Source organism: Vicugna pacos, chromosome 13, assembly GCF_048564905.1.
Source record: "Vicugna pacos chromosome 13, VicPac4, whole genome shotgun sequence".
Taxonomy (NCBI): domain Eukaryota; kingdom Metazoa; phylum Chordata; class Mammalia; order Artiodactyla; family Camelidae; genus Vicugna; species Vicugna pacos.
The window spans coordinates 19936269-19956392 of record NC_132999.1 but is presented as its reverse complement, the minus strand read 5'-3'; the positions used below and the strand labels follow the sequence as shown (position 1 = coordinate 19956392).

Genomic DNA, 20124 nt, shown 5'->3' with positions numbered 1-20124 from the left:
AAATTAAGATAAATAAATAATATTTTTTAAAATTTTAAAAATATTTGTTAAGAGTGGATTATCTGTAGGTCCTGGATGTATGGTGATTTTAATTTTCTTCTTTGTGCTTCTCTTTATGTTTCAAAATTTCCACAACCAACATTACTTTTTCAAGGGTGGATTAAGAATGGGAATTTGAAGATTGCACCTCTAGGGGAGTGATGGAAATCTTGATTGTGGTAATGGTTTCACTGGTGTATACATCTATCAAAATTCATCTGATTGTCTGAAATATGTGTAGTTTACTGTACAGGAACCATACCATAATAAAGATGTTAAAAAAATGCCCTTACATATCATACAGGAATGTGGTAGGACTCTAAATTTACTTATATTGAAAGATCATATGAATTTATTTCACTATCATTAGAGGTTGTATTCATCTCCAATATTGCATTTCTTTCACACTTCCTTTTGGTTCTCCCTCCTGCCCTTGCCTCTCCCTCCCTCTCTCTGCCTAGCACTTGCCTTTTCTTCCCTTGGGCTCTCTCCCTTCTCCGGAGGCTCAGCCTTTTTCTGGTTCCTGGTTCCTGTCCTTCAGGCATGGCTCCTCTACCCCTGGGAGTCAGAGTCAAACAGTTGCTGGCCCTAATCTGAAGCTCCGGTGATCCAAACTGAGCAAGAAGTGAACAAGTTTCTTGCATTTCCTCACAGACCTCTAGTAGCCCTGACACACATCCTGGGCTACTTGACACTGTACGAACCGTCTGTCCCTCAGTTCAGATCATCTAGGTCCAAATTACCAACTTCTCAAAAACTGCTGGGAGGATGGGAAGCGGGACCGCTCTTTCCTCCCACATCCCGAATGCTGGACGCCCCTGCCTTCCAACACGACTCGAAAATAGCTTTGTCAAACAAAGCATGAACACTCGGAGTTTCCTGACATTTTCATAACTACGAGCATATGATTTGCAGTTCACATTGAATAACGATGTAAGAAATCTGCCAAGAAAGCTCCCAATTCTATTTCCAGCGCTGGTTCATAACCAGTTACAGCTGCCTGACCACAGAATGTGCGCACAATAGACTACCAGGTTCCGTGGCTCTCCCACTTGCAGAGTTTGTCTTGAGTTACTGGGAGTCATGCTAATGGGAGAAGTAACTCTCCTGGAAAGCATTTAGGATGAATAAAGCTAAGGGTTTAATGTACTAATGAAAAAATTTGTCAATATTTAAATCAAATGTGTGAACACTAAGTGTTTTTACATATGTTTGCTGCAGAGGTTTCAAGGCAATCCTTGGCTTTCCAAACACAAATAAAGTAGATAGATGCGCTGTTAAATTTTCAAACAATGACAAAGGAAAACATGGAGTAATTGCTTCACTCAAAGCCTGCCAGGAAATTAATTGCCTCAGAGATGTATTTTATGCAGTGTCCAAAAAACTGCAGCATCTACGGGAGTGGCTTGCTTTCGCTGGGAGAAAACATATGTCACCTCTCACCAAAGATGTTTATGTCTTCTCACAAACCTGTCTTTCTTCAGCCAAAAGACATTCCAACTGGAAATAACTACAAAGCCAGGAGTTGATAGGTTAGGGGTGTTTAATAATGCTTAAAATAATACCCTCATGGAGTCAGATACGATAATGTACCGCCAGCCCTGTGAAACAGCAACCTGGATCCCTGGGACCTGGAAGCCTTTCTTGTTTCTGGTTAGAGAAATTGGTGGGAGGGGGTGGCGAATGGTGAGCCTACCTTTGACCTGCCAACTCTGGAACTCATGGATCTGGGGCTGCAGGGCTCTGGGGGAGCTAGCTAAGTGCACTTGAGAAACAGGGATGGAGCTTGCCTTGAAATACCTTTGGATTGTATTCCAATGAGGACTTGCTATAGGCTCATGGTGTTGAAGGATGAAGGAAGTCTGCACAGCCACGGCTAGGAAGCATGGCGTGCAATTCCAGAGACATGTATGGGTGCGTTGTGCAGACCAGGTTAAACAGATTGGGCTCTGCTGGGAGTGAGATTGGGGCTCTCACTCAGACTACAAAGGAAAATAAGAGCAGCTGCTGCAGTTCAAGAACATCCGGCCTGGTAGAGGAACAGACGTCGCAACAAAGACTCATAGTATAATTAAGTAAGTTCAGGATGGTAGAGAGAACACATCTTCTCATGGACTTCTTGATTACAAGGGGTTTCAGGAAAGCATCTTAACTGGAGCTGGATGGATGAAGAGCCAGGTGAAGAGAGGTAAGAATGGATTTCTTAGTAGGAAATAGCCAAGGCACAAATGTCAGTAACAGTGTGGTATGTTCCAAAACTACGAGCTGGTCTTTATGAATAGGGCCTGCCCTTTGAGGAGGGAGATGGCAGGAGATGGGGCTGAAGAAGTGGCTGGGGCTGGACATTCAGGGGCCTCGTGACCTCTGTTAATGTGCTAGGACTGTCATCGGGGGCTTTATGCAGTGGAGAATCACTGCAGTTGTAAGAAAAAAAGGTGATCTGATCTACATGTTCGGTAGCTGATTCTGCAGCAGTGTGAAAGGTCAACTTACAGGGTCACGAATGGAGGTCTAGAGACCAGTTAGGAGGATACTGCAGCTGTCTTGGTGGGACATGATGAGAAGTCAGACTAGAGTAACCATAAAAGGTTGGAACTGAAAAGAGCATTGGAATTGGAAAGAACATATCAGATAATTCAGCTTCTATATTATACAAGTGGAATAACTCAGGACAAAAAAAAGCGTAAATGACCTACCCAAGGTTACATGGAAATCAAGCTTGTTGGCAGCCAACTCAGGACCAAGGACCCTGGTCTTCCAGTTTCCAGCCCAGTGACTTCTCTACTCGGCAGTGCCAAGATCGGTCCCAACATCCTGCTTGTCCGGTGATGCCCTAGAGAAACTTCAAACTTACTTGGCCAGCATTTCTCCTGTCAGTTTCTGGGAGGTGGGAAGGCCCTTGCTGGACAGAGAGACCCTATGTTAAGCCAGACTGCCTGGGAGGGAGCCTTTCCATTCACCCTCCTCCTCTCTGGCTTTAGATCTCTCCCTAACCGTTGCCATCCTCTCCTCCAGAAAACCTTCTCCAACTACTGCTGACAAAATTCCTCCCTTCTGCTGAGTCTAAGCAGTGTACACAAAGTTGAGCACCTTTTCTCGAGCTTGTTTTCTCAATATGTTCATTTAACTGCTGTATTATCGCTAAGCACTGGGACAGTTTGGAGGGCACTTGGTTCAATAAAAATCCAGATCGACTATTTCCATCCAAACGCCTTCCTTGTGTGTGTGCATATAACCATTTTACGTCGCAGCATCATCTGTGCAAATACTCTTTGGTGTTTCTTTTTCATTAGGTCATATCTGGGCATATTTTCATATGTTTTTTATTAGCTTTATAGTATTTCTTATAGTGAAAACATCAGGAAGTTTGGAGTGAGACCTAAAGCTTGGGGCAAGAGACATATTTAATGTCTGAACCTCAGTTTCTTCAACTAGAAAATGCAGATAGTACTACTCTCTTGGAGGTTCCTGGCACATGGTAGGTGTACAGAAAGTATATACCCAACCCCCCCCCCACTTCTGCCTTTTTGGGGTTGTTTCTGGTTTGGGGTAATTTTGTATTTTCATAAACATCTAGGTATGATTACAAAGGATACTCATAGCTAAAAGTCAAAGGCCACGTTTCTTTTTTTAATTTACCTCAACGCTGAGAATATTGTTGAGGAAAGAGTAAAATCTTGAAAACTTGTGTAGGTAAGTGGAAGAAATGGAGAAGAGGAAACCATTTTAACTTGAAAACTGGAAACCATTTTAACTTGAAAACTAAATTAGCTAAGAAGTTTGTGGCCTTCTAATCTAATAAACATGGAAGTAATCAGTATTTATCGTATACCTGAGGATGGCAGTGTGGTTTATGGAGCGCTTCAGGAACTCCCCAAATTTCCAGGTTAGGTGGCCCTTTGGCAGCTTCAGGGAGGGTGGATTTGGAGGAGCAGAAGATTGGAGGTGGGTCTCCCAATTAGGGGAGTAGCCAGCTGAGGGGTGGTGGGCACCTGAGCCTGGAGGGAGGACAGGGGTCAAATGCAAGAAGTGCTTTGGAAGCCAATTTAGTTTTCAAGTTAAACTGTTGCTATTCTTAAAGGTTGCCCCTGGGAAGGAAGGAAGGAAGGAAGGAAGGAAGGAAGGAAGGAAGGAAGGAAACTTCCCTTCCCTTCTTCTATGTTTCTTTCATTTAGCAGAACTAAGTGCGTGGGGAGGCTGAGTGGCTGGGGTGTGGAAGTGGAACGATTGTAAATTTCAGGTTGCTAGGTAAACTCAGGTTCCCTCTTTGTTGCCACTACCCGGAAATTAAACTAAAAAGTGGGAGAGATTTAATTCACTCATTAAGCATGTATGTATGTATGTATGTATGTATGAATGTATCTCTGTCTGTCTGTATGTATATATTAAGTGTCAACAACTTGACATTTACAAGATGCTGTTCTATGCAACAGGGACATGGCGATGACCAAACCAAAGTTCCTGTCCCCTGAAGTTTGTATATAAGCAATAATTAAATGTATCAATATCTGATGATAATAAGTGCAATAGGTAATAATCAGTCAGGTAAAGGCAAGGAGGAAAGTGGGAGGTGTGAGGTCAGGGAGGCGGTGGTGCTGGCAGAAGACTATGTAAGGACATTATAAGGACTCCAGTTTTTACTTAGCATGAGAAGAGAAGTCTTTGGAGGAGTTTGAGCCGTAGAGGGACATAAACTGATTATGTCCTACAAGGATCCCTCCAGCTGCTGTGCTGAGAATAGACTGGGGGGAGTGGCCAAGAGTGGGAGTAGGAAGACCAGTTGTGAGGCTACTGGAAAAAATCACGCAGAGATAATGGTGGCCTGAACCAGAGGGTAGTGATAAAGATAGGTTTAGGATAGGTTTTGAAGGAGGAGGAGAAAGCATGGGCTGATGGTTTGGATATGGTTATGAAAGAAAGTATAAAATCAAGGGGAATGCCGAAGTTTTTGTTGTGAGCAATTAGAGGAAGGAATTGTTACTTACGGAAATGGAGGGAGAATTCAAGAATGGTCTTGGAGGGAAATAAAGATTACAGTCACATTTCAAATGATATTTCTGTAAGTTTATTGCATTTCTACAATAAACTTATTGATTAAAGATAAAACTACAGAAAAAAAAAAAGAAGAGTGACGAGCTGTGTCAAATGCTACTGCTCGGTCACATTCGCTGTTGGATTTAGTGGTGGAGATCATTGACCTTGACAAGGGCTCTTTCAGGGGAATGGCAAGGCAAAGGCCGGATTGAGGTGGATCCAAGAGCAGAAAGGGGAACTGGAGAAAGCAGGTGTAGGCATCCTGGAGAGGAGTGTTGCTATAGAAGGGAGCACAAAAATGTGGAGGTAGCTAAACAGGGACACTGTCTGAGAAGAATTTAAGATGGGAGATGTGATAGCACATTGGTGTATTGATGAGAATGATCCAGTAGAGATGGGAGAAGTGAGGATATAGCAGAGAAAAGGGACCATTCTCAGAGCAATGTCCGTGGACAGGTGAGGGGGTGGGATCCATGCCTCAAGCTGATGGTCTTTGGGCCTCAGAATGGAGCACAGAAGGTCCATCCACGGTGATGGGAAAGGAGGCAGAGTTTATGGAGCAGACCCAGGAGGGGTAGTTCAATCGAACGTCTCTTCTAAGAGGCTAACCTCTGAGTCTTGGCCTTTCTGATTCATAAATCATCCCCACTTCTGTCCCTGACATGTCCAGAGTTCACACACATGCATAGTTTTATGTATGACTAATCTTTGATACAATGAGAATGAACTGCAAGATACAAATTATTAAAAAACAGAGTGAGAGAAAGAGCCTCCAGCTAGAAATCTAAGCTAACGTAAGCTTTACAAGAGTGGGGATTTTTGTCTGCTTTCTTTTCTGCAGGGCCTACAATAGTACCTGGTAAATAGTAGGTAATTTGGCACACATATTTCTAGAATAAATAAACAAAAAGGGAACTTCTACTTCATAAACAACTACCATGAATAAATACTTGGTCTACATGATCTTATTTAATCCACCAGTTTTACAGACAAGAAGATGGAGGAGATGAGGAGATGACACATCTAGCCCAAGGCCACACACAGGAAGGCAGCTCTCAGGACTGCACCCAGTTCTGTGAGTCTGCAAAGCCCTGGTCTTGCCCCTGCTCTGCACTCTGCCCATCCAACTGCTTGGTGAACTTGGTCAAGTCACACAGCCACTCCCTCTTGCTTCTTTCAGCTTTAGAAGGGGTTGGGACAGGCCTGAAAAGTCCCCTTACCATTTGCTGCCAGTTCTAACATGGGCTCAGCTTTCTCTGTGAGACAGCTGGAGGTCCTGTACTCTGTGTCTTGGGTTTATTGCCCTTGGGCAAGGTTATGGACAAGCTGAACCTGCCATCTTGGGCCCTCCTCTCCAGCATTAAATCTCCAGCACCGCCACTTGTTCCTCTGTCACTAGTGACATCACTTCCTGGTGTCCCCTTGTCTTCACTATAAAATCCACCCCCCCTCATTTTTTAATTATAATTTTGAGGTAGCAGATTTAACTAAGACTATGTTAATAAGACTTTAAAGGAGTCTGAAAGCAAAATTTGAGTCCACAGAGAAGGTAATGGTATGCTGGACTCTTTACTCTCCCAGACACTCCGGTTAAGACCCTCCCCTTGGAGCTGTCCTGCCCCCCGTCCCCCCATTATTCCCATTAGGCCTCACTCTGTCTTTGACTCCACTTTTCTTGGCTAGTGTACCATTTAATCCACGATCTGTTGAGCGAGCCCCCTTTTAAGCTGTCACCTCCTCCAGAAGCCTTCCCAGCCTCAATTAGATGCCCCTTCTTTTAGTCTCACACAAGCCTTCAACAAACTTGTTGGTTGAAAAGAAGGAGGAATGGGAAAAGAGAAGGAGGGAAGGAGGGAAGGAGGAACAGAGGTATTTGTCACACTTTCCTTTCTCCCCGACTAGACTGTAAAGTGCTGGTGAATAGGGATCATACCATTGGTATCTTAACGCTGAGATTATAAGGAGCCCCCTTTATCTGCTCCATGCTTTCCCATTCTAGTTAAAGCACCCCCACAAATCCACCCTCACTCCTCATTTCTTAAAGAACACATTGGATTTCACAACTCTGTCCCAGAGAGATGCCCTCTCTAACAGGTATCGCTTGTCCAGTTACAATATTCCCCTTTGGTGCATCACAAATCAGTCTTTATTTTCATGTGAATTCTGCCTCTTTTGAAAAAACGTTTTTTTAGTGTGTAGGTTTCCACGTTTGACATGGGCACCTCTGTGTTGCCTTATTTGGGGTTGGGGGTTAGAGGAGGCATTGTACTCACCATTGTTTTGGGGGGGGCAGTAGTCTCTCCTGACTACCATCAGCAGAAGGAATGAGAAACAAAGCTGAGGTGAAACAGAAAAGCAAAAATTGGGGATTGGGTTTCACCCCACTTCTGAGCAGTAAGATGAAATCAAAACCCTCCTAAGGAGTCCCTAAGTTCCCTTCACCACTCTTTCCGCAGACCTCCTCTTTTTTTTCAGTCCATGGCCGTAGGCATAGAAGGAAAGTGAAAAAAATATCAAAGCAATCCTTGTAACACTTATGGTAAAAAATCTGACCAGATTGGTATGTGTGCCTGTCATATTATCCTAAACTTCCATTATTCTCAGTGGGCAAAACTGGGGGGTAGTCTGAATGCCCATTTGGAGAGCTTCCAAAGAACATCCAATGGGTTTCTAATGAGAATAAACTTGGGGGCTCCAAGCCCCAACTGTGTGCTCCCAGCTCCAGCCTAAGCTTAGGGGCAAAGTAAGCTTTTCACAGGAGGAAAAGCCAAAACACCCCAGGGCTTCTTAGAAGGTGCAAGGCTACTTCACCACGAAAACCTCAGTAAATAGGAGGGGGCCAGAGTCACTCACTCTTTTCATTAGTGATCGTCCATATTCTTACAAATACTGTTCTTGTGCAGTCCTGTCATTTCAGATGTGTGTTTAAATAGGAATAAAATCTATTACACGCACAATTTTCTTTCAAATTACATTTGTGAGATACAAGCCCGGGTAATTCTGCTCCTTTTCCAAAGTGAAATGCAACCCTTGTGTTTCTTCACATCGCTATGAAGCAAAGCCAATACCTTCCCATTGCTTAGTTGGACACAAGTGACTATTATGTGCTGCTCTGGAAACTATGACAGAACGTTATTCATCTGTTTGTTTTAATGGTTCATGGCCAAGGGAAAAAAAAACTTTTAAAATTTAATTTAATTTTTAAAGCAAAAAGAAAATGACGTGAGAAAGAGCAAGGGACTCTTTTGCTAAGGAAATAAATGTTAATAATCGTCACTGTCTGGATGTGGGAAACAGCACAGCATCCTTGACACAGCCACCTCTAAGTCGCTCGCTCCCAAAGGCATTCCAGTAAGAGGAGGGGTATTCGTATGCACTGAATTCTCAGCCTTGTCGATTGATGTCTCTGAGTCATCGCCCCTCTGGGCTGACATGCCTTGATAGGCTCACTTTGAAAGCTGATCTTAAAGGTCAAGTATTAACATGTTACCCTCTTTGATGCCCACTTTCAGACTGGTCTTTAAAAACAGTTTGTAAGATAACATTGAGATCACATTTTTAACCTGTAATCTCTTGACCACAGCCAGCCTGGGGCAAAGTACGTTCAGTGCCCCACGTTCCTCTTCCAAGATGCTTACTTTCTCTCTGTCACTCTGGCCAGCTTTTTCCATGTCTCCACCTACATTTGTCCTGAGGCCCCATCTCCAAGGGCCTTGTCTTCCAAGGTGCGCAGTTGGAGCTGATGTGACTTGAACTATTTTCCCTCCTCCTGGTTGGCAGTTAACCAAGGATGCTTCAAGGCTCAAAGCCTTCTCAGGAAAAGGAAGGAGGTGTTTTGGGAGAAGTGGTTAACTTTTTTAGACCACATCAGATTATATTCTATTCTTCAAGTTTCTGTGTCTCTGAGCTTTTATCCACACTGGGTAATTCTGCATCTTTTAACGTGGATTCTTAATTTTATCACATATCCTCCTTTTTAATGAAAAGATAGAGCTGGTTTTCACCTTTTAAGGGATCTGACTGCACCCCCACCAGGGAGAACCCTGCCTCTGAGGCAGGAAGCTTTGCACCTGGCCCCACGCTTACTAGAGCCAACCCTGGGAGCACCGTGGTTGTGGACCTGCCGCGGCTGTGCGCTAACCAGATCAGCTAATATGTGGCCTGATTTACAAATTTTAAAAGGGATACCTGCCATCCACTTATGGCCACGATGGTCTTTTGGGAAGTAAATATAACTTACCAGTTATGTTTGCACTGGTAACGTGAAATTACTTCCCACAGGAGAGAAAATAACCCGCACTTTGCTGAAGTGCTTACACACACCTAGGGATACTACATCTATTTGAACTGCGGGATGGATTTCCTCCAAACCAAGATTCAGGGCTTTGGGGACAGGCATCTTGATGGGATTTCATCTCCATGGCTCAAAACGGAGCTCCTAAGACACATGAGTGGGGTAAATGCAGGAGTGTTGGATGATTTCACTCAAGGTGGCCTGTCCCCCACGAGGCTGCCATGCTGTGGGCTGGAAGAGAACTCGCCTTGGTGTCCCAACTGAAGAACCATGAGAGTCAGAGCAAAGAAACCTGCTGGGGCTGTGTTAATTTGCCAGAGCTGCTAGCTCATTCATCTGCTTGGAAGCAACCACAAAGCTACCCCCAAAAGTCTCTCCCCAGCTCTGTGGCTTAAAATTCTAACTACTTCTCCTCTCTGTTGCTCCCTCTACCTTGTCCCTTGTGTATAAATAAGATTTTTCATAAAAATTGAGGTGAAATTCACGTAACTTAAAATTAACCATTGAAAAGGGAGCGATTCTACAGCAGTTAATACATTTACAATGTTGTGCAACCACCATCTATCTCTAGTTCCAAAACATTTTTGTCACAACAAAATAAAATTCCACACCCATTGAGTAGTTACTCCCTATTTCTCCCTTCCTCCAGCTCCTGGTACCACCAATTTACTTTCTGCCTTTATAGATTTATTTATTCTGGATATTTCATACAAATGGAATCATTTAGTATGTGGCCTTTCTCATCTGGTTTATTTCATTTACCATAGTGGTCTTAAGATTCTTCCACATTGTAACATGTTTCAGTACTTCATGCCTTTTCATGGCTGAATAATATTCCACCATATGTGTCTACCTCATTTTGTCTCTCCATTCATCTGTTAATGAGCATTTGGGGTTGTTTCTACTTTGGGGCTATTGTGAATAGTGCTGCTGTGCACAATGGTGTACAAGTATTTGAGTACTTGTTTGCAATTCTTTTGAGTGAGATTTAATAGTTAGCAAAGTACCTTTAAGTCCATCCTCTTACCACTAAGAAGAGGCATCTATTGTAACTGGTCTGATGACCCCAAAGAGGGATGGTGTAAGGCCTCATCCATCAGCAAGAATCAGTTCAGCTGACAAAGCCTATTAGGCCTGCCATACCATTGTGTAAAATCGGATGTGGAAGAAAGTGCTTTCTAGTTTGGAAAGTCTTTGAGATGTGGAGAAGGATCCATGTCTGTGAGCTAGCTTAGTCACATCCCCGTCTGTTGTCTTTTACGGTTCTGTTGATCAGTCTGTGCGCAATGTGGAGCAGCGGGCCGGGGGTAGGAGCCAAGACAGCTCTTAGCAACACCCTCTCCCTTCTTCAGCTCTTGTTGACTGAGTTGTGCACAGTAACAGGCCGAATGAGACATGGTCCTTGCCTTAGAGTAGTGTCAAGCGGGCCCTAAACAGAAAAGCACAGTATGAAGTCAGAAATGTGTGGGAGAGGTGTGATAAAGGTGCTGGTTGGGTAGGGGGATGGGGTGGGTGGGCAGTGACTAACTTTCCTGGGAGAGTTACAGCATCTGGTTCTTAAAGATATAAAGACAATCATGAGGTGAGAAAGAGGATGGAGGGCACCCCAGGCCTCAGGAAGAGAATAGGCCAAGCCAGCAGAGGAGCAAAGTGCTTTCCCTGTTCTGAACTAGCGAGGTCCACAGCATTGCTGGTGTCATCAGGTTCACAGGCTTGTCAGGCAGGGAGTGAGGCTGGACAAGTGGGCAGGAACTTGGGAAGGGCCTTGTGCCCCGTGCTTTAGGGAACTGAGGTGACTTGGAAACTAGGATGAAAATTTGGGCTGGAAATGACCTGATCTAGTCTCTGCTTTGAAAATACCCCTTTGTGACAAAGTGAGTGACAAACCAGACGAGAGAGAGATCTGCTCTATGAATGACTCCCACATCCGCCCTCCCCGTCTACCTGCTCTGTCACCTCCCTGGCACTAGGCTGGGCTGGGCCCAAGTGCAAATTCAGGAAGATTGCTTTCCTCTTCATACGCAGACCTCTCCTCAATTGCTCTGCCTTCCTTGTACGTGACTTTGAACAGATATGTAAGTGCCCACAGCAGCTAATAAAAATCAATCTGTACTGAGCTTCCTGAGCAAGTAGGTCATTTCTCCTGGAAGTATTTAAGTTTAGAGGTAGGCCAAGCTCAAACAAGTAAGTGAACTGTGAATGATGGGAATTTGGCCACCCAGGGATAGACCCAGAGGGAATTTTATAAGGTTGTTTTAAAAGATTCAGTGAGGTCGTCTGATGACCTTCCTGACACCCTCACATCATAGCATCTTCTGTTCATCTACATACAATAAGATTCCCATCCCCCATTGTCCTGTAAGACTTCCTTACTTTTTTTTTTAGTTTTTACTTTGAAATATTTATATTTAAGAAAAGTTGCAGAAATAGTACAGTTTCCATTTGCCCTTATCCCATTTCCTCTAATGTAAACGTCTTCTGTAAACATGGTACTATTATCAAAAGTAAGAAATTAACACTGGTCCAGTACTACTAAGTAATCTGTAGACTTCATTCAGATGCCCCCAGTTTTTATGAATAATAAGGGTTTCTTTTCAAAACGTGTGTCTAAGACAACAATCAAATTTGCTCTTGTGTCTTTCTTAAATTGAGGCACGCTTCAGAAACCCTGCCCTCCCCGGAAGCACTAGAGGTTGCTGTTGGGCCTCTCATGGTCCAGACTTGGCACAACTCCATCTCAACATCCATATGGAGTATTCTGCATCCTTTAACCCCACTCTACGCTGTCCACCCACCCATCCTTTCTCCTCCTTTCCTGTTTCCCACTCTCAGAGAACTGCATCTTGGGCTTCACAGACCCCACGCTATACAATGCACTGTTTTCATTTTCAGAGAGCCTTCTTCTTTGTTCCCAGACCCAAGAAGTTTGCCCAGGAGTTTGCAGCTATTGACTCCCACTGTCACTGTCCAACTCCCGTGGGCTGCGACTTGCAGTGGCAGCATTTCCCTATCCATGGTCCATGGTCCACGGTGCCTCCCAGGTGGATACTCATATGGCTGCCACACTAGTTGCCATCCCTCTTAGGCCTGTGTGACCATCCCTCATAGGCTCCTTGCTCTGGGGAATGGGGAGACCCTGGAGATGGAGGGCAAACTGAGTTTGTGTTTCCCTATCACATGACAGCAAATTTGGAAGGTTGTGGGTGTTTGGCAGTGTGGTCACTAGATCACCTTTATGAGAAACAGGAATGCCCATCACAAAGCACCCTGGCACCTTGACATTGCGGTGAGGTAGCCGGCGCATGTTGGTGCCAGCTGCTGGGATAAAGGGCCAAAATTCCCTATGCCCTCTGCTAATGCATGTTTCTTCTGCCTAGAACGCAGCCTCAGGCATGCTCACCGCAAGTGCCCTTGCACTCTTGCTGCCTTGCTGCTTCATGTTTTTAATTTGCTGAGTACGGAGGACATCAGCAATGAAAGAGGTGTGAGCTGGAGGAAAGCACAAAGCCGATTAATGTTGGAGGAGCATTTGTTCCCCTCCAGCCACAGCAGCAGGAAAAATGGAAAGGATGGAAAGGCGATGGTGACTTTATGTTTAAAAGAAAACCTTTTTGCCACCCCACAGACAGCAAAGCATCTTCACAGTAGAAAGCCCCTGTAAGCGATGTAAAAACTTCCGTAACCAGCCATTGGGAGACAGCTGTGAATTGTGGCTAGAAGCACTAGTTTGAGGCAAATCTAGCTCTTCTACTGGCTGTGTCACTTTGGACAAGTTCTTTGCCCTTTCTGACCCTACGTTTTTCTCATCTGTAAAATGGGACCTTCATCTTCTGTGTAAGACTGTGGTCAGGATTAAGTGACTTAATATTGATCTTACATGTCAAAGAAATTTAACAGGGTGTAACACAGAGTAAAGGCTCATTATGAAGTCACTTATTATTAGGCTGATTTAATTTAAAGGAGTATCTAAAAGTTGAACATCGACACAGATCTAATAACCTGGGATTCAAGCTTGGACTTGAATTCTAAGTTTAAATCCTAGCTCCACCACTTATTGGCTTTGTGACTCTGAGCCAGTTACTTAACTTCTCTGAACTTGAGTTTCTCCCTCGGATACATAAGGATGATAATTCCACACAAGGGGCTACTTTGAAGAAAGCGCTTAGCATAGTACCCTGCACAGAGAGTGGCAGACACTTTCATACATGTTGGTTTTACTAGGGCTGTAGTTCTCAACCACATTCAAATCACCTAAGAGCTTTTTAAAAACCATGAATCCCTAAGCTGCCTTCCCAGAGACTATGCTTTAACAGGTCCAAGGTGGGGTTTGGGCACTGGTATTTTTGAAAGCTTCCTGGGGAGATTCTATAAGCAGCCACGGCTGAGAACTACTCCCTAGAAGATGACACTATGGTACTGTTTTGTTGTGTTTGGCTTTTTATATCTGACCCCAAGAGGCCAACCAGAATATCAAGAATTCTGGGCACAGTCAAAAATTTCATACACCTGCAGCTCTAAGCCCCTGATAAGAAATGAGCAGCCAAGGAATTGCATTCCATTTGATTCTGAAGAACAGTATTCAAAGAGGCTTTTTAGAGTCTTGAACTGGAAAGGTGGTAAGAAGTTTAGCCTAAGCCTCACACATAAAATATGGGAACTCCCAGTAGGTCGGGGATTTATATCTGGAGGTAATTCCAGGGTTTTGTCCTCCCAAGAGATCTAAATTGAGGCCTTGAGAGTTTAATGTGAGGGAAGAAGAAGTGTTCTCATCATGACACCTTAAAAATCCAGGGCTCTGCTAATTCCTTGGGGTAGAAAAGCATCATCTGTAATAGCAGAGGGGTGCAGTGGGGGTACATTCTGGTCTCAGGACTTCAGTTTCTAAGATCCAAGGTTTGGTCATCTAGAAACTTCTTTCTCCCCATAGGTTTATGGTATTAGTTACCCAATAAAAGTGGGGTTAATTTTACAACCCAAGTAAAATTTAAGCCAAAAAGGCTTCAACATTACTCTAGGATTTATGAAAGTAAACATGTGGAGTGCTTGCAGGATTTTGCAACATTAAAATTTCAATGTCTTTATGTCAGGTATATGATATATCCATTTGTACGTGTAATCAAAGGTTACGTTTTTAAGAGCTTTGCACTACAAACTATTTGGGAGACTAAACTGAAGCTACGTCCCCCATCTCCACCTTCACAATGACTGTTTTAGTTAGTAGGGAGTAGAAAGCAGCTGAAAACGAGTGTCTTAAAGCTCAGCTCTCTCAGATTTTTTTTTTCACCTGGTTTCCTGTTCTAGTGGACTTTATAGACTCCGTCCCTGAACCCTCAAGTGTGGAAGCCCAGGATCAGAGCACTGACCACAGTCGATTTTACAGAGTAGAAGCTTAGTAAACAATTGTCCTTTAAAGATATGTCTTCTTTGGTGACTGTAGATACTTTAATAATAATCATGTGTTACCTCTGTGTAGCACTTTTTAAAAGCTTTTACACAGTTTGATAGGATGCTCAGGACTTTGACTTACCGGGTAGAGAGTTCAAATATTATCTTCATCTTATGCATAAGAGGACCACAGCTTAGAGGACTCGGGGATCTTGCCTAAGGATATGCAAATTGTTAAACCCAGAGAGAGAATTTTGTTCTCCTATATTTTGCTCTAAAGTACTTTACCTTAGAAGAAACCCAAGAGGGAAAATGTTCTTTTGTTTAGACGATGCGTTGATTCCAGCCAGGTTAATAGAGGAGGAACATCCAGAGTGGAAGTCAGCCCATAAGTGTGACAGACAGCCTTCCGTTTGGCTGCTGTCTGCCTTCCTGAAGCAGATTGATATTCTGCACCCTGGAGTCCTTGTGCTTATGACAGGCCCTTGTGGTGGGTGATGGACTCTGTGCTTTCAAGCTGAACCCACCATCTTAGGTCCTATGCTCCAGCCTTAGGTCTCCAGGCATTTGCCACACTGTCACTCATCACATCACTTTCTGGTATCCCCTTGTCTTCAGAATAAAATCTACATCCTCTCTTTTATTATTATAATTTTGAGGCAGCAAAATTTTTGAAAGGTTTTTTGTTTGTTTGTTTTTGGGGACCATGAAAGCATGTTTCCATTGACATTTTCTCTGGATTTCCTAGGACTTCGTGACTCATTTGAAATTGTCTAGTCCACAGTTTGCCTTGGACCTCTCTTTCTGCAGGGCAGAGCTAATGGGTCTTAAGCAGTGAGGAGCCGTGTAATTGGACTGCCCCCTGGTTTCTTTCCAGCTGCACCCAGCTTCTCACCCCATGGAGCCTCCTAATTGACGTATCAGTCAGAGTGGATCTTGGGGATAACGCGCCCACGCCTTTGTAGCAAATGAAGCAAAAATAAAATCTGTGCTTAAAAAACAAAAAACTGTAGAACATGTGCCCAGATTTCCGACTCATTTCCTCTTTACCCTTACAACTACATCATCTTCCAGCCCACCACCAGCTGCAAAAATAAAAGTGTTTTATCCCATGTTTAAGGATGATTTTGTGCTTCAGGATGATTTTCGAGAGGTGAAGGAAACTTGACCAACGTGACCAACAGATGTTTGAAGCGGTGGTTGGAACTGAGGAGAAAGCTGAATTCCTTACTTAGCCCAGTCTCTAGAATACTGTGCCCGACGGTGCCCCCTAGTGACTGTCTTGGGCATCGCTCAATCAGAGCCCACATGTGTTTACTTCATCAGCTAATGTCTGTGCTCTGTTTTTAGAGATGAGTACGAAGAAGATGGATTCTGTCAGCCATACAGAGGCATTGCGTGTGCAAGATTTATTGGCAACCGCACTGTCTATATGGAGTCTTTGCACATGCAAGGGGAAATAGAAAATCAGATCACAGGTAGGTCACGACAATGCAGTTATATTTACACCTTGCATCACAATTTTTCTCACCAGCAGTTTTATTGAGCTCTTCTCTTGACAAAGGATTAGGCTAGGCAGAGGGGTTAGGAGCAGAGCTGTAAAGAAGCAAGAGATATGATCTCTGCTCTGGAATTTACATTAGACTAATTTATTGAAGGTTGCCCTTAGAGGAAAAGGAGGCTTTGAGAAGTCTCACATTCATTCAAACACTCAATAAATATTACTGAGTGCTTTTGGCAGACTGGGAACTGGGCTGGGCACTCCGCATGTGATGGTGTGGCGGATCAGCCAGGTACATCTCTGCCCTCACAGGGTTTACTGTTTGGAAGCAACATTGTACAGACTGACAGGGGATGAATTTAGAGGCTAGAATTCTGGATACTAATCTCAATACTGCCATTACTGTGACTTTAGGCAGAAATGTCTCCTTCTCCATGAAGACCCCTTTCTTTGTCTGGGAAGTGAGTGAGGAGGCGGGATGGTCATCGGTCTCTTCCTGCTCTAGCTTTCTCTATTTCACCCTTCACTTTTCTGAACTGCATCTTTCTAATGGCAGCCTAATAGTGAAACCGTTTCCAGCACGCATGAGGCAGGTAGCGTGGGCCACCAGGCACGATTCTGTACACCTAGTCACAGCAGACTGTGCATCTCCCATTAGTGTAGTTATGATGTCTCTGTGCCACTAAAATGGCCTTTCTGAAATTCTCATAAGGTTGCCAGCTTTAGCACTGAAAGATACAAGACACTCAGTTACACTGGATCATTTTTTACTATGAGTATGTCCCAAATGTTTATCTGAAAGTCAAATGTAACTGGATGCCTCGTAGTTTATCTGACAACTCTAGGATTTAAGAGAGGCAAGAACAAACCCAAGCAGGCACACAGAACAGCAAAAAGTCCAGAAACTATGTACCGTGAAGAATTCGAAGGAACTGAGAGGGGGCCAGGGGAGCTATTTAACCTGGAGAAGCAACTCTAGGAGGATGTTAGTTGCCACTTGCTAAAGCCCTCAGGCTTTCTAGGGGAAGGGCTCAGTGAAATTCCAGAGCAGAAGTGTGACTGATGGGGAGCAGCTATTGAAGACATGTTTCAAACCTAATAAAGGGACATTTTAACATCCTTTTTGCTAAGTAGTCACAAAAATAACTGGGAGTTCTGATATAAATATTTGGTCACCCATTTGTAATAATCCTCTCTTGGACATTTTCAGTGGATATCGCTTACTGGAAAGTAATAGTTTCTTTAAAAAGAATCCATTTACCTTTGTTTAACCAAGCATTTCCCACACTTGTTTGGCTCTGGAACCCGTTTCTCAAATACTTTAAATATTCTACAGAATGAGTGTTCTAAGGAACATACTTTGAGAAGCAGTGTACCAGCAGCCTCGTCGGAGGCTGCCTTATGAAGTGTAAGCTCCTTGTCAGTAGAAGTCTGTGAAGGGAGGCCAGTGCACTTCACAGGGGTAAGGGGTTAGGCTCAGTGACCCCTAATATTCTGTGATACCCTCTGGAACAGCTGAGTTGTGCCCTTCGAGAACTTCCAAGTGAATTGCCTCATTTTCAGAAGACGGAATAGAAAGTATTCAATCCCCCAAAGAAATTAAACAAGTTACCCAAAGTCATCCAGCAACTCAGAGGCAAGACTCAGAACTAAATCCCGCGTTTGGTCTCAGCCATCGCGTAAAGCGAGTTCTGCCCTGCAGCTGTCAAATGTTTTAGAAGCCTCACAAAACTAATAAAAAGGACTGGATGAAACACAAAGTTCTGTTGCTTTGTAGTAAAAAATGAAAAATATATTGTACTTTAATGTAATTAATTCTTTTTATTAGGAAACGGTACATATGTAACTTAATCCTGTTTTTTTAACTTTGTAGTCAAAATGATTTTTTTCAAGCCAGTGAAAGTAAGCTGCTTAGACATCTGAAATGAATCTCCTTCTCCTGGCCTTGTCTATTTGAGTACTGCAGATTCCTTCCAGTGTGTGTTTACATCTGATATCTGTGGACTAGATACCCAGAGGAGATAAACCCTGCCCCGGCAGTTAATAATTGTGTTTGTTTTCCAGCTGCCTTCACCATGATCGGCACCTCCAGTCACTTATCTGATAAGTGTTCTCAGTTCGCCATTCCCTCCCTGTGCCACTACGCCTTCCCATACTGTGACGAAACCTCGTCTGTCCCAAAGCCCCGGGACTTGTGTCGCGATGAATGTGAAATCCTGGAAAATGTCCTGTGTCAAACAGAGTACATTTTTGCAAGATCAAATCCCATGATTCTGATGAGGCTGAAACTGCCAAACTGTGAAGATCTCCCCCAGCCAGAGAGCCCTGAAGCTGCCAACTGTATCCGGATTGGAATTCCCATGGCGGATCCCATAAATAAAAGTAGGTGGTAGCCCCTGACCGTCTGTGCTGCCTTGGGAGTCAGCAACCCCATGGCACAGTGAAAACCGTGACCCCCAGTAATTCTTCATATTGGTGGTCAGATTACAAAATGTTCCAGTGGGCCAAATACCTTGTCGGGGCTGGGCATTCAGCAGTGGATTAGATGCAGTGCCTATCTTCGAGAAGTTGCATGAAGATGGTAATTTAAAAATATGATTTTTGGTTCCTTAATGACTTAAAAATAGAATTGCCATATGTCCCAGCTATGCCACTCCTGGGTATATATCCAAATGAACTGAAAATAGGTGTTCAAACAAAAACTTATACAAAACGTTTTGTAACCACTCTATTCACACTAGCTAAAAGGTGGAAACAACCCAAATGTCCATCAGTGGGTGGGTAAATAAACACAGTGTGGTATATCCACATAATGAAATATTATCCAGCCATAAAAAGGAATAGAATCCACATGCTTTAACATGACTGAACCTTGAAAACACTATCATAGTGAAGGAAGCTGGACACCATTGTATAAGTCCATTTCTACAAAATATTCAGAGTGGACAAATCCACAAAGATAAAAGGCAGATTCGTGGTTGCAAGGGGCAGGGGGAAGGGCGGGGGTGACTGCTTAATGAACATAGGGTTTCCTTGGAGGATGGTGTAAGTGTTCTGGGATGAGATAGTGGTAAAAGTTGCATAATATTTTATGTTCTAAATGCACTATTGGTAAATTTTATGATATGTGTATTGTACTACAATTAAAAAATATATATATATATGAGGGTATGCCTCCATCCTCCATCCTCTCACCACTGTCAAACAAAAGACTGTTTTTATGTGCATTTCTCTTTCATCTATAATTAAATTCACTAGTAATATTTTGGTTTCCTTTTGGTAGTTAATACTATTTTATTAGTTAAATAAGTTAATGCACCTAAAATGCTTAGAACTATGTTTAACATATAATAACAACATCGTCATTATTACTGTTGTCATGTTCATCTTATTGTTACCCATCCCAATTTCATTTTATTTCAATTGAATAGATTTTGGCAGTGCTTTCAAGCAGCAGGGAGGAAGACTTAATAGAACCTGCTTCTCAGGGGTGCCCAGTGCATCACAGTGATGGCCCTAACCTCTGCCAGAGACTCAGAGAGCACTGCCGCTGATAAACATTTGCTGTGAACTAGATTCTTTATCACATGACTCATGTCTAAGGTCATGAAGCGGAAATGCAAGGTGGAGTCCCTGCGCCATTCAGTAGGAAGTTACTCCAGTGCCCCCACATCCCGCCAGAGTTCTGATTTTTTCCTGTGTTCAATATCAAAAATACTTGTGGAGGGACTGGTTTTCTTCCTGAAGCACAAGCTGTAAATCCTCCCAGGAATGTCCTTGAGAGGCTGGCTCTGTGCCCCACCGCAGCAAGCGAGGAGGCTGCCGTGTGGCCCCTGGCCAGCAGGGAAGCTTTGACCATCAGGGTAACCGC

The 20124-nt window shown here is 43.5% G+C and overlaps 1 protein-coding gene across 1 annotated transcript in view; it reads left to right on the top strand.

The window, feature by feature from the left end:
- Positions 1 to 20124, top strand: part of ROR1 (receptor tyrosine kinase like orphan receptor 1) — a 385155-nt gene that overhangs the window by 331921 nt on the left and 33110 nt on the right. The window contains exons 5-6 of the mRNA XM_072974301.1: positions 16103 to 16230; positions 18318 to 18635. Coding sequence (XP_072830402.1) covers positions 16103 to 16230; positions 18318 to 18635 — 446 coding nt within the window. The remainder of the gene's footprint in view (positions 1 to 16102; positions 16231 to 18317; positions 18636 to 20124) is intronic.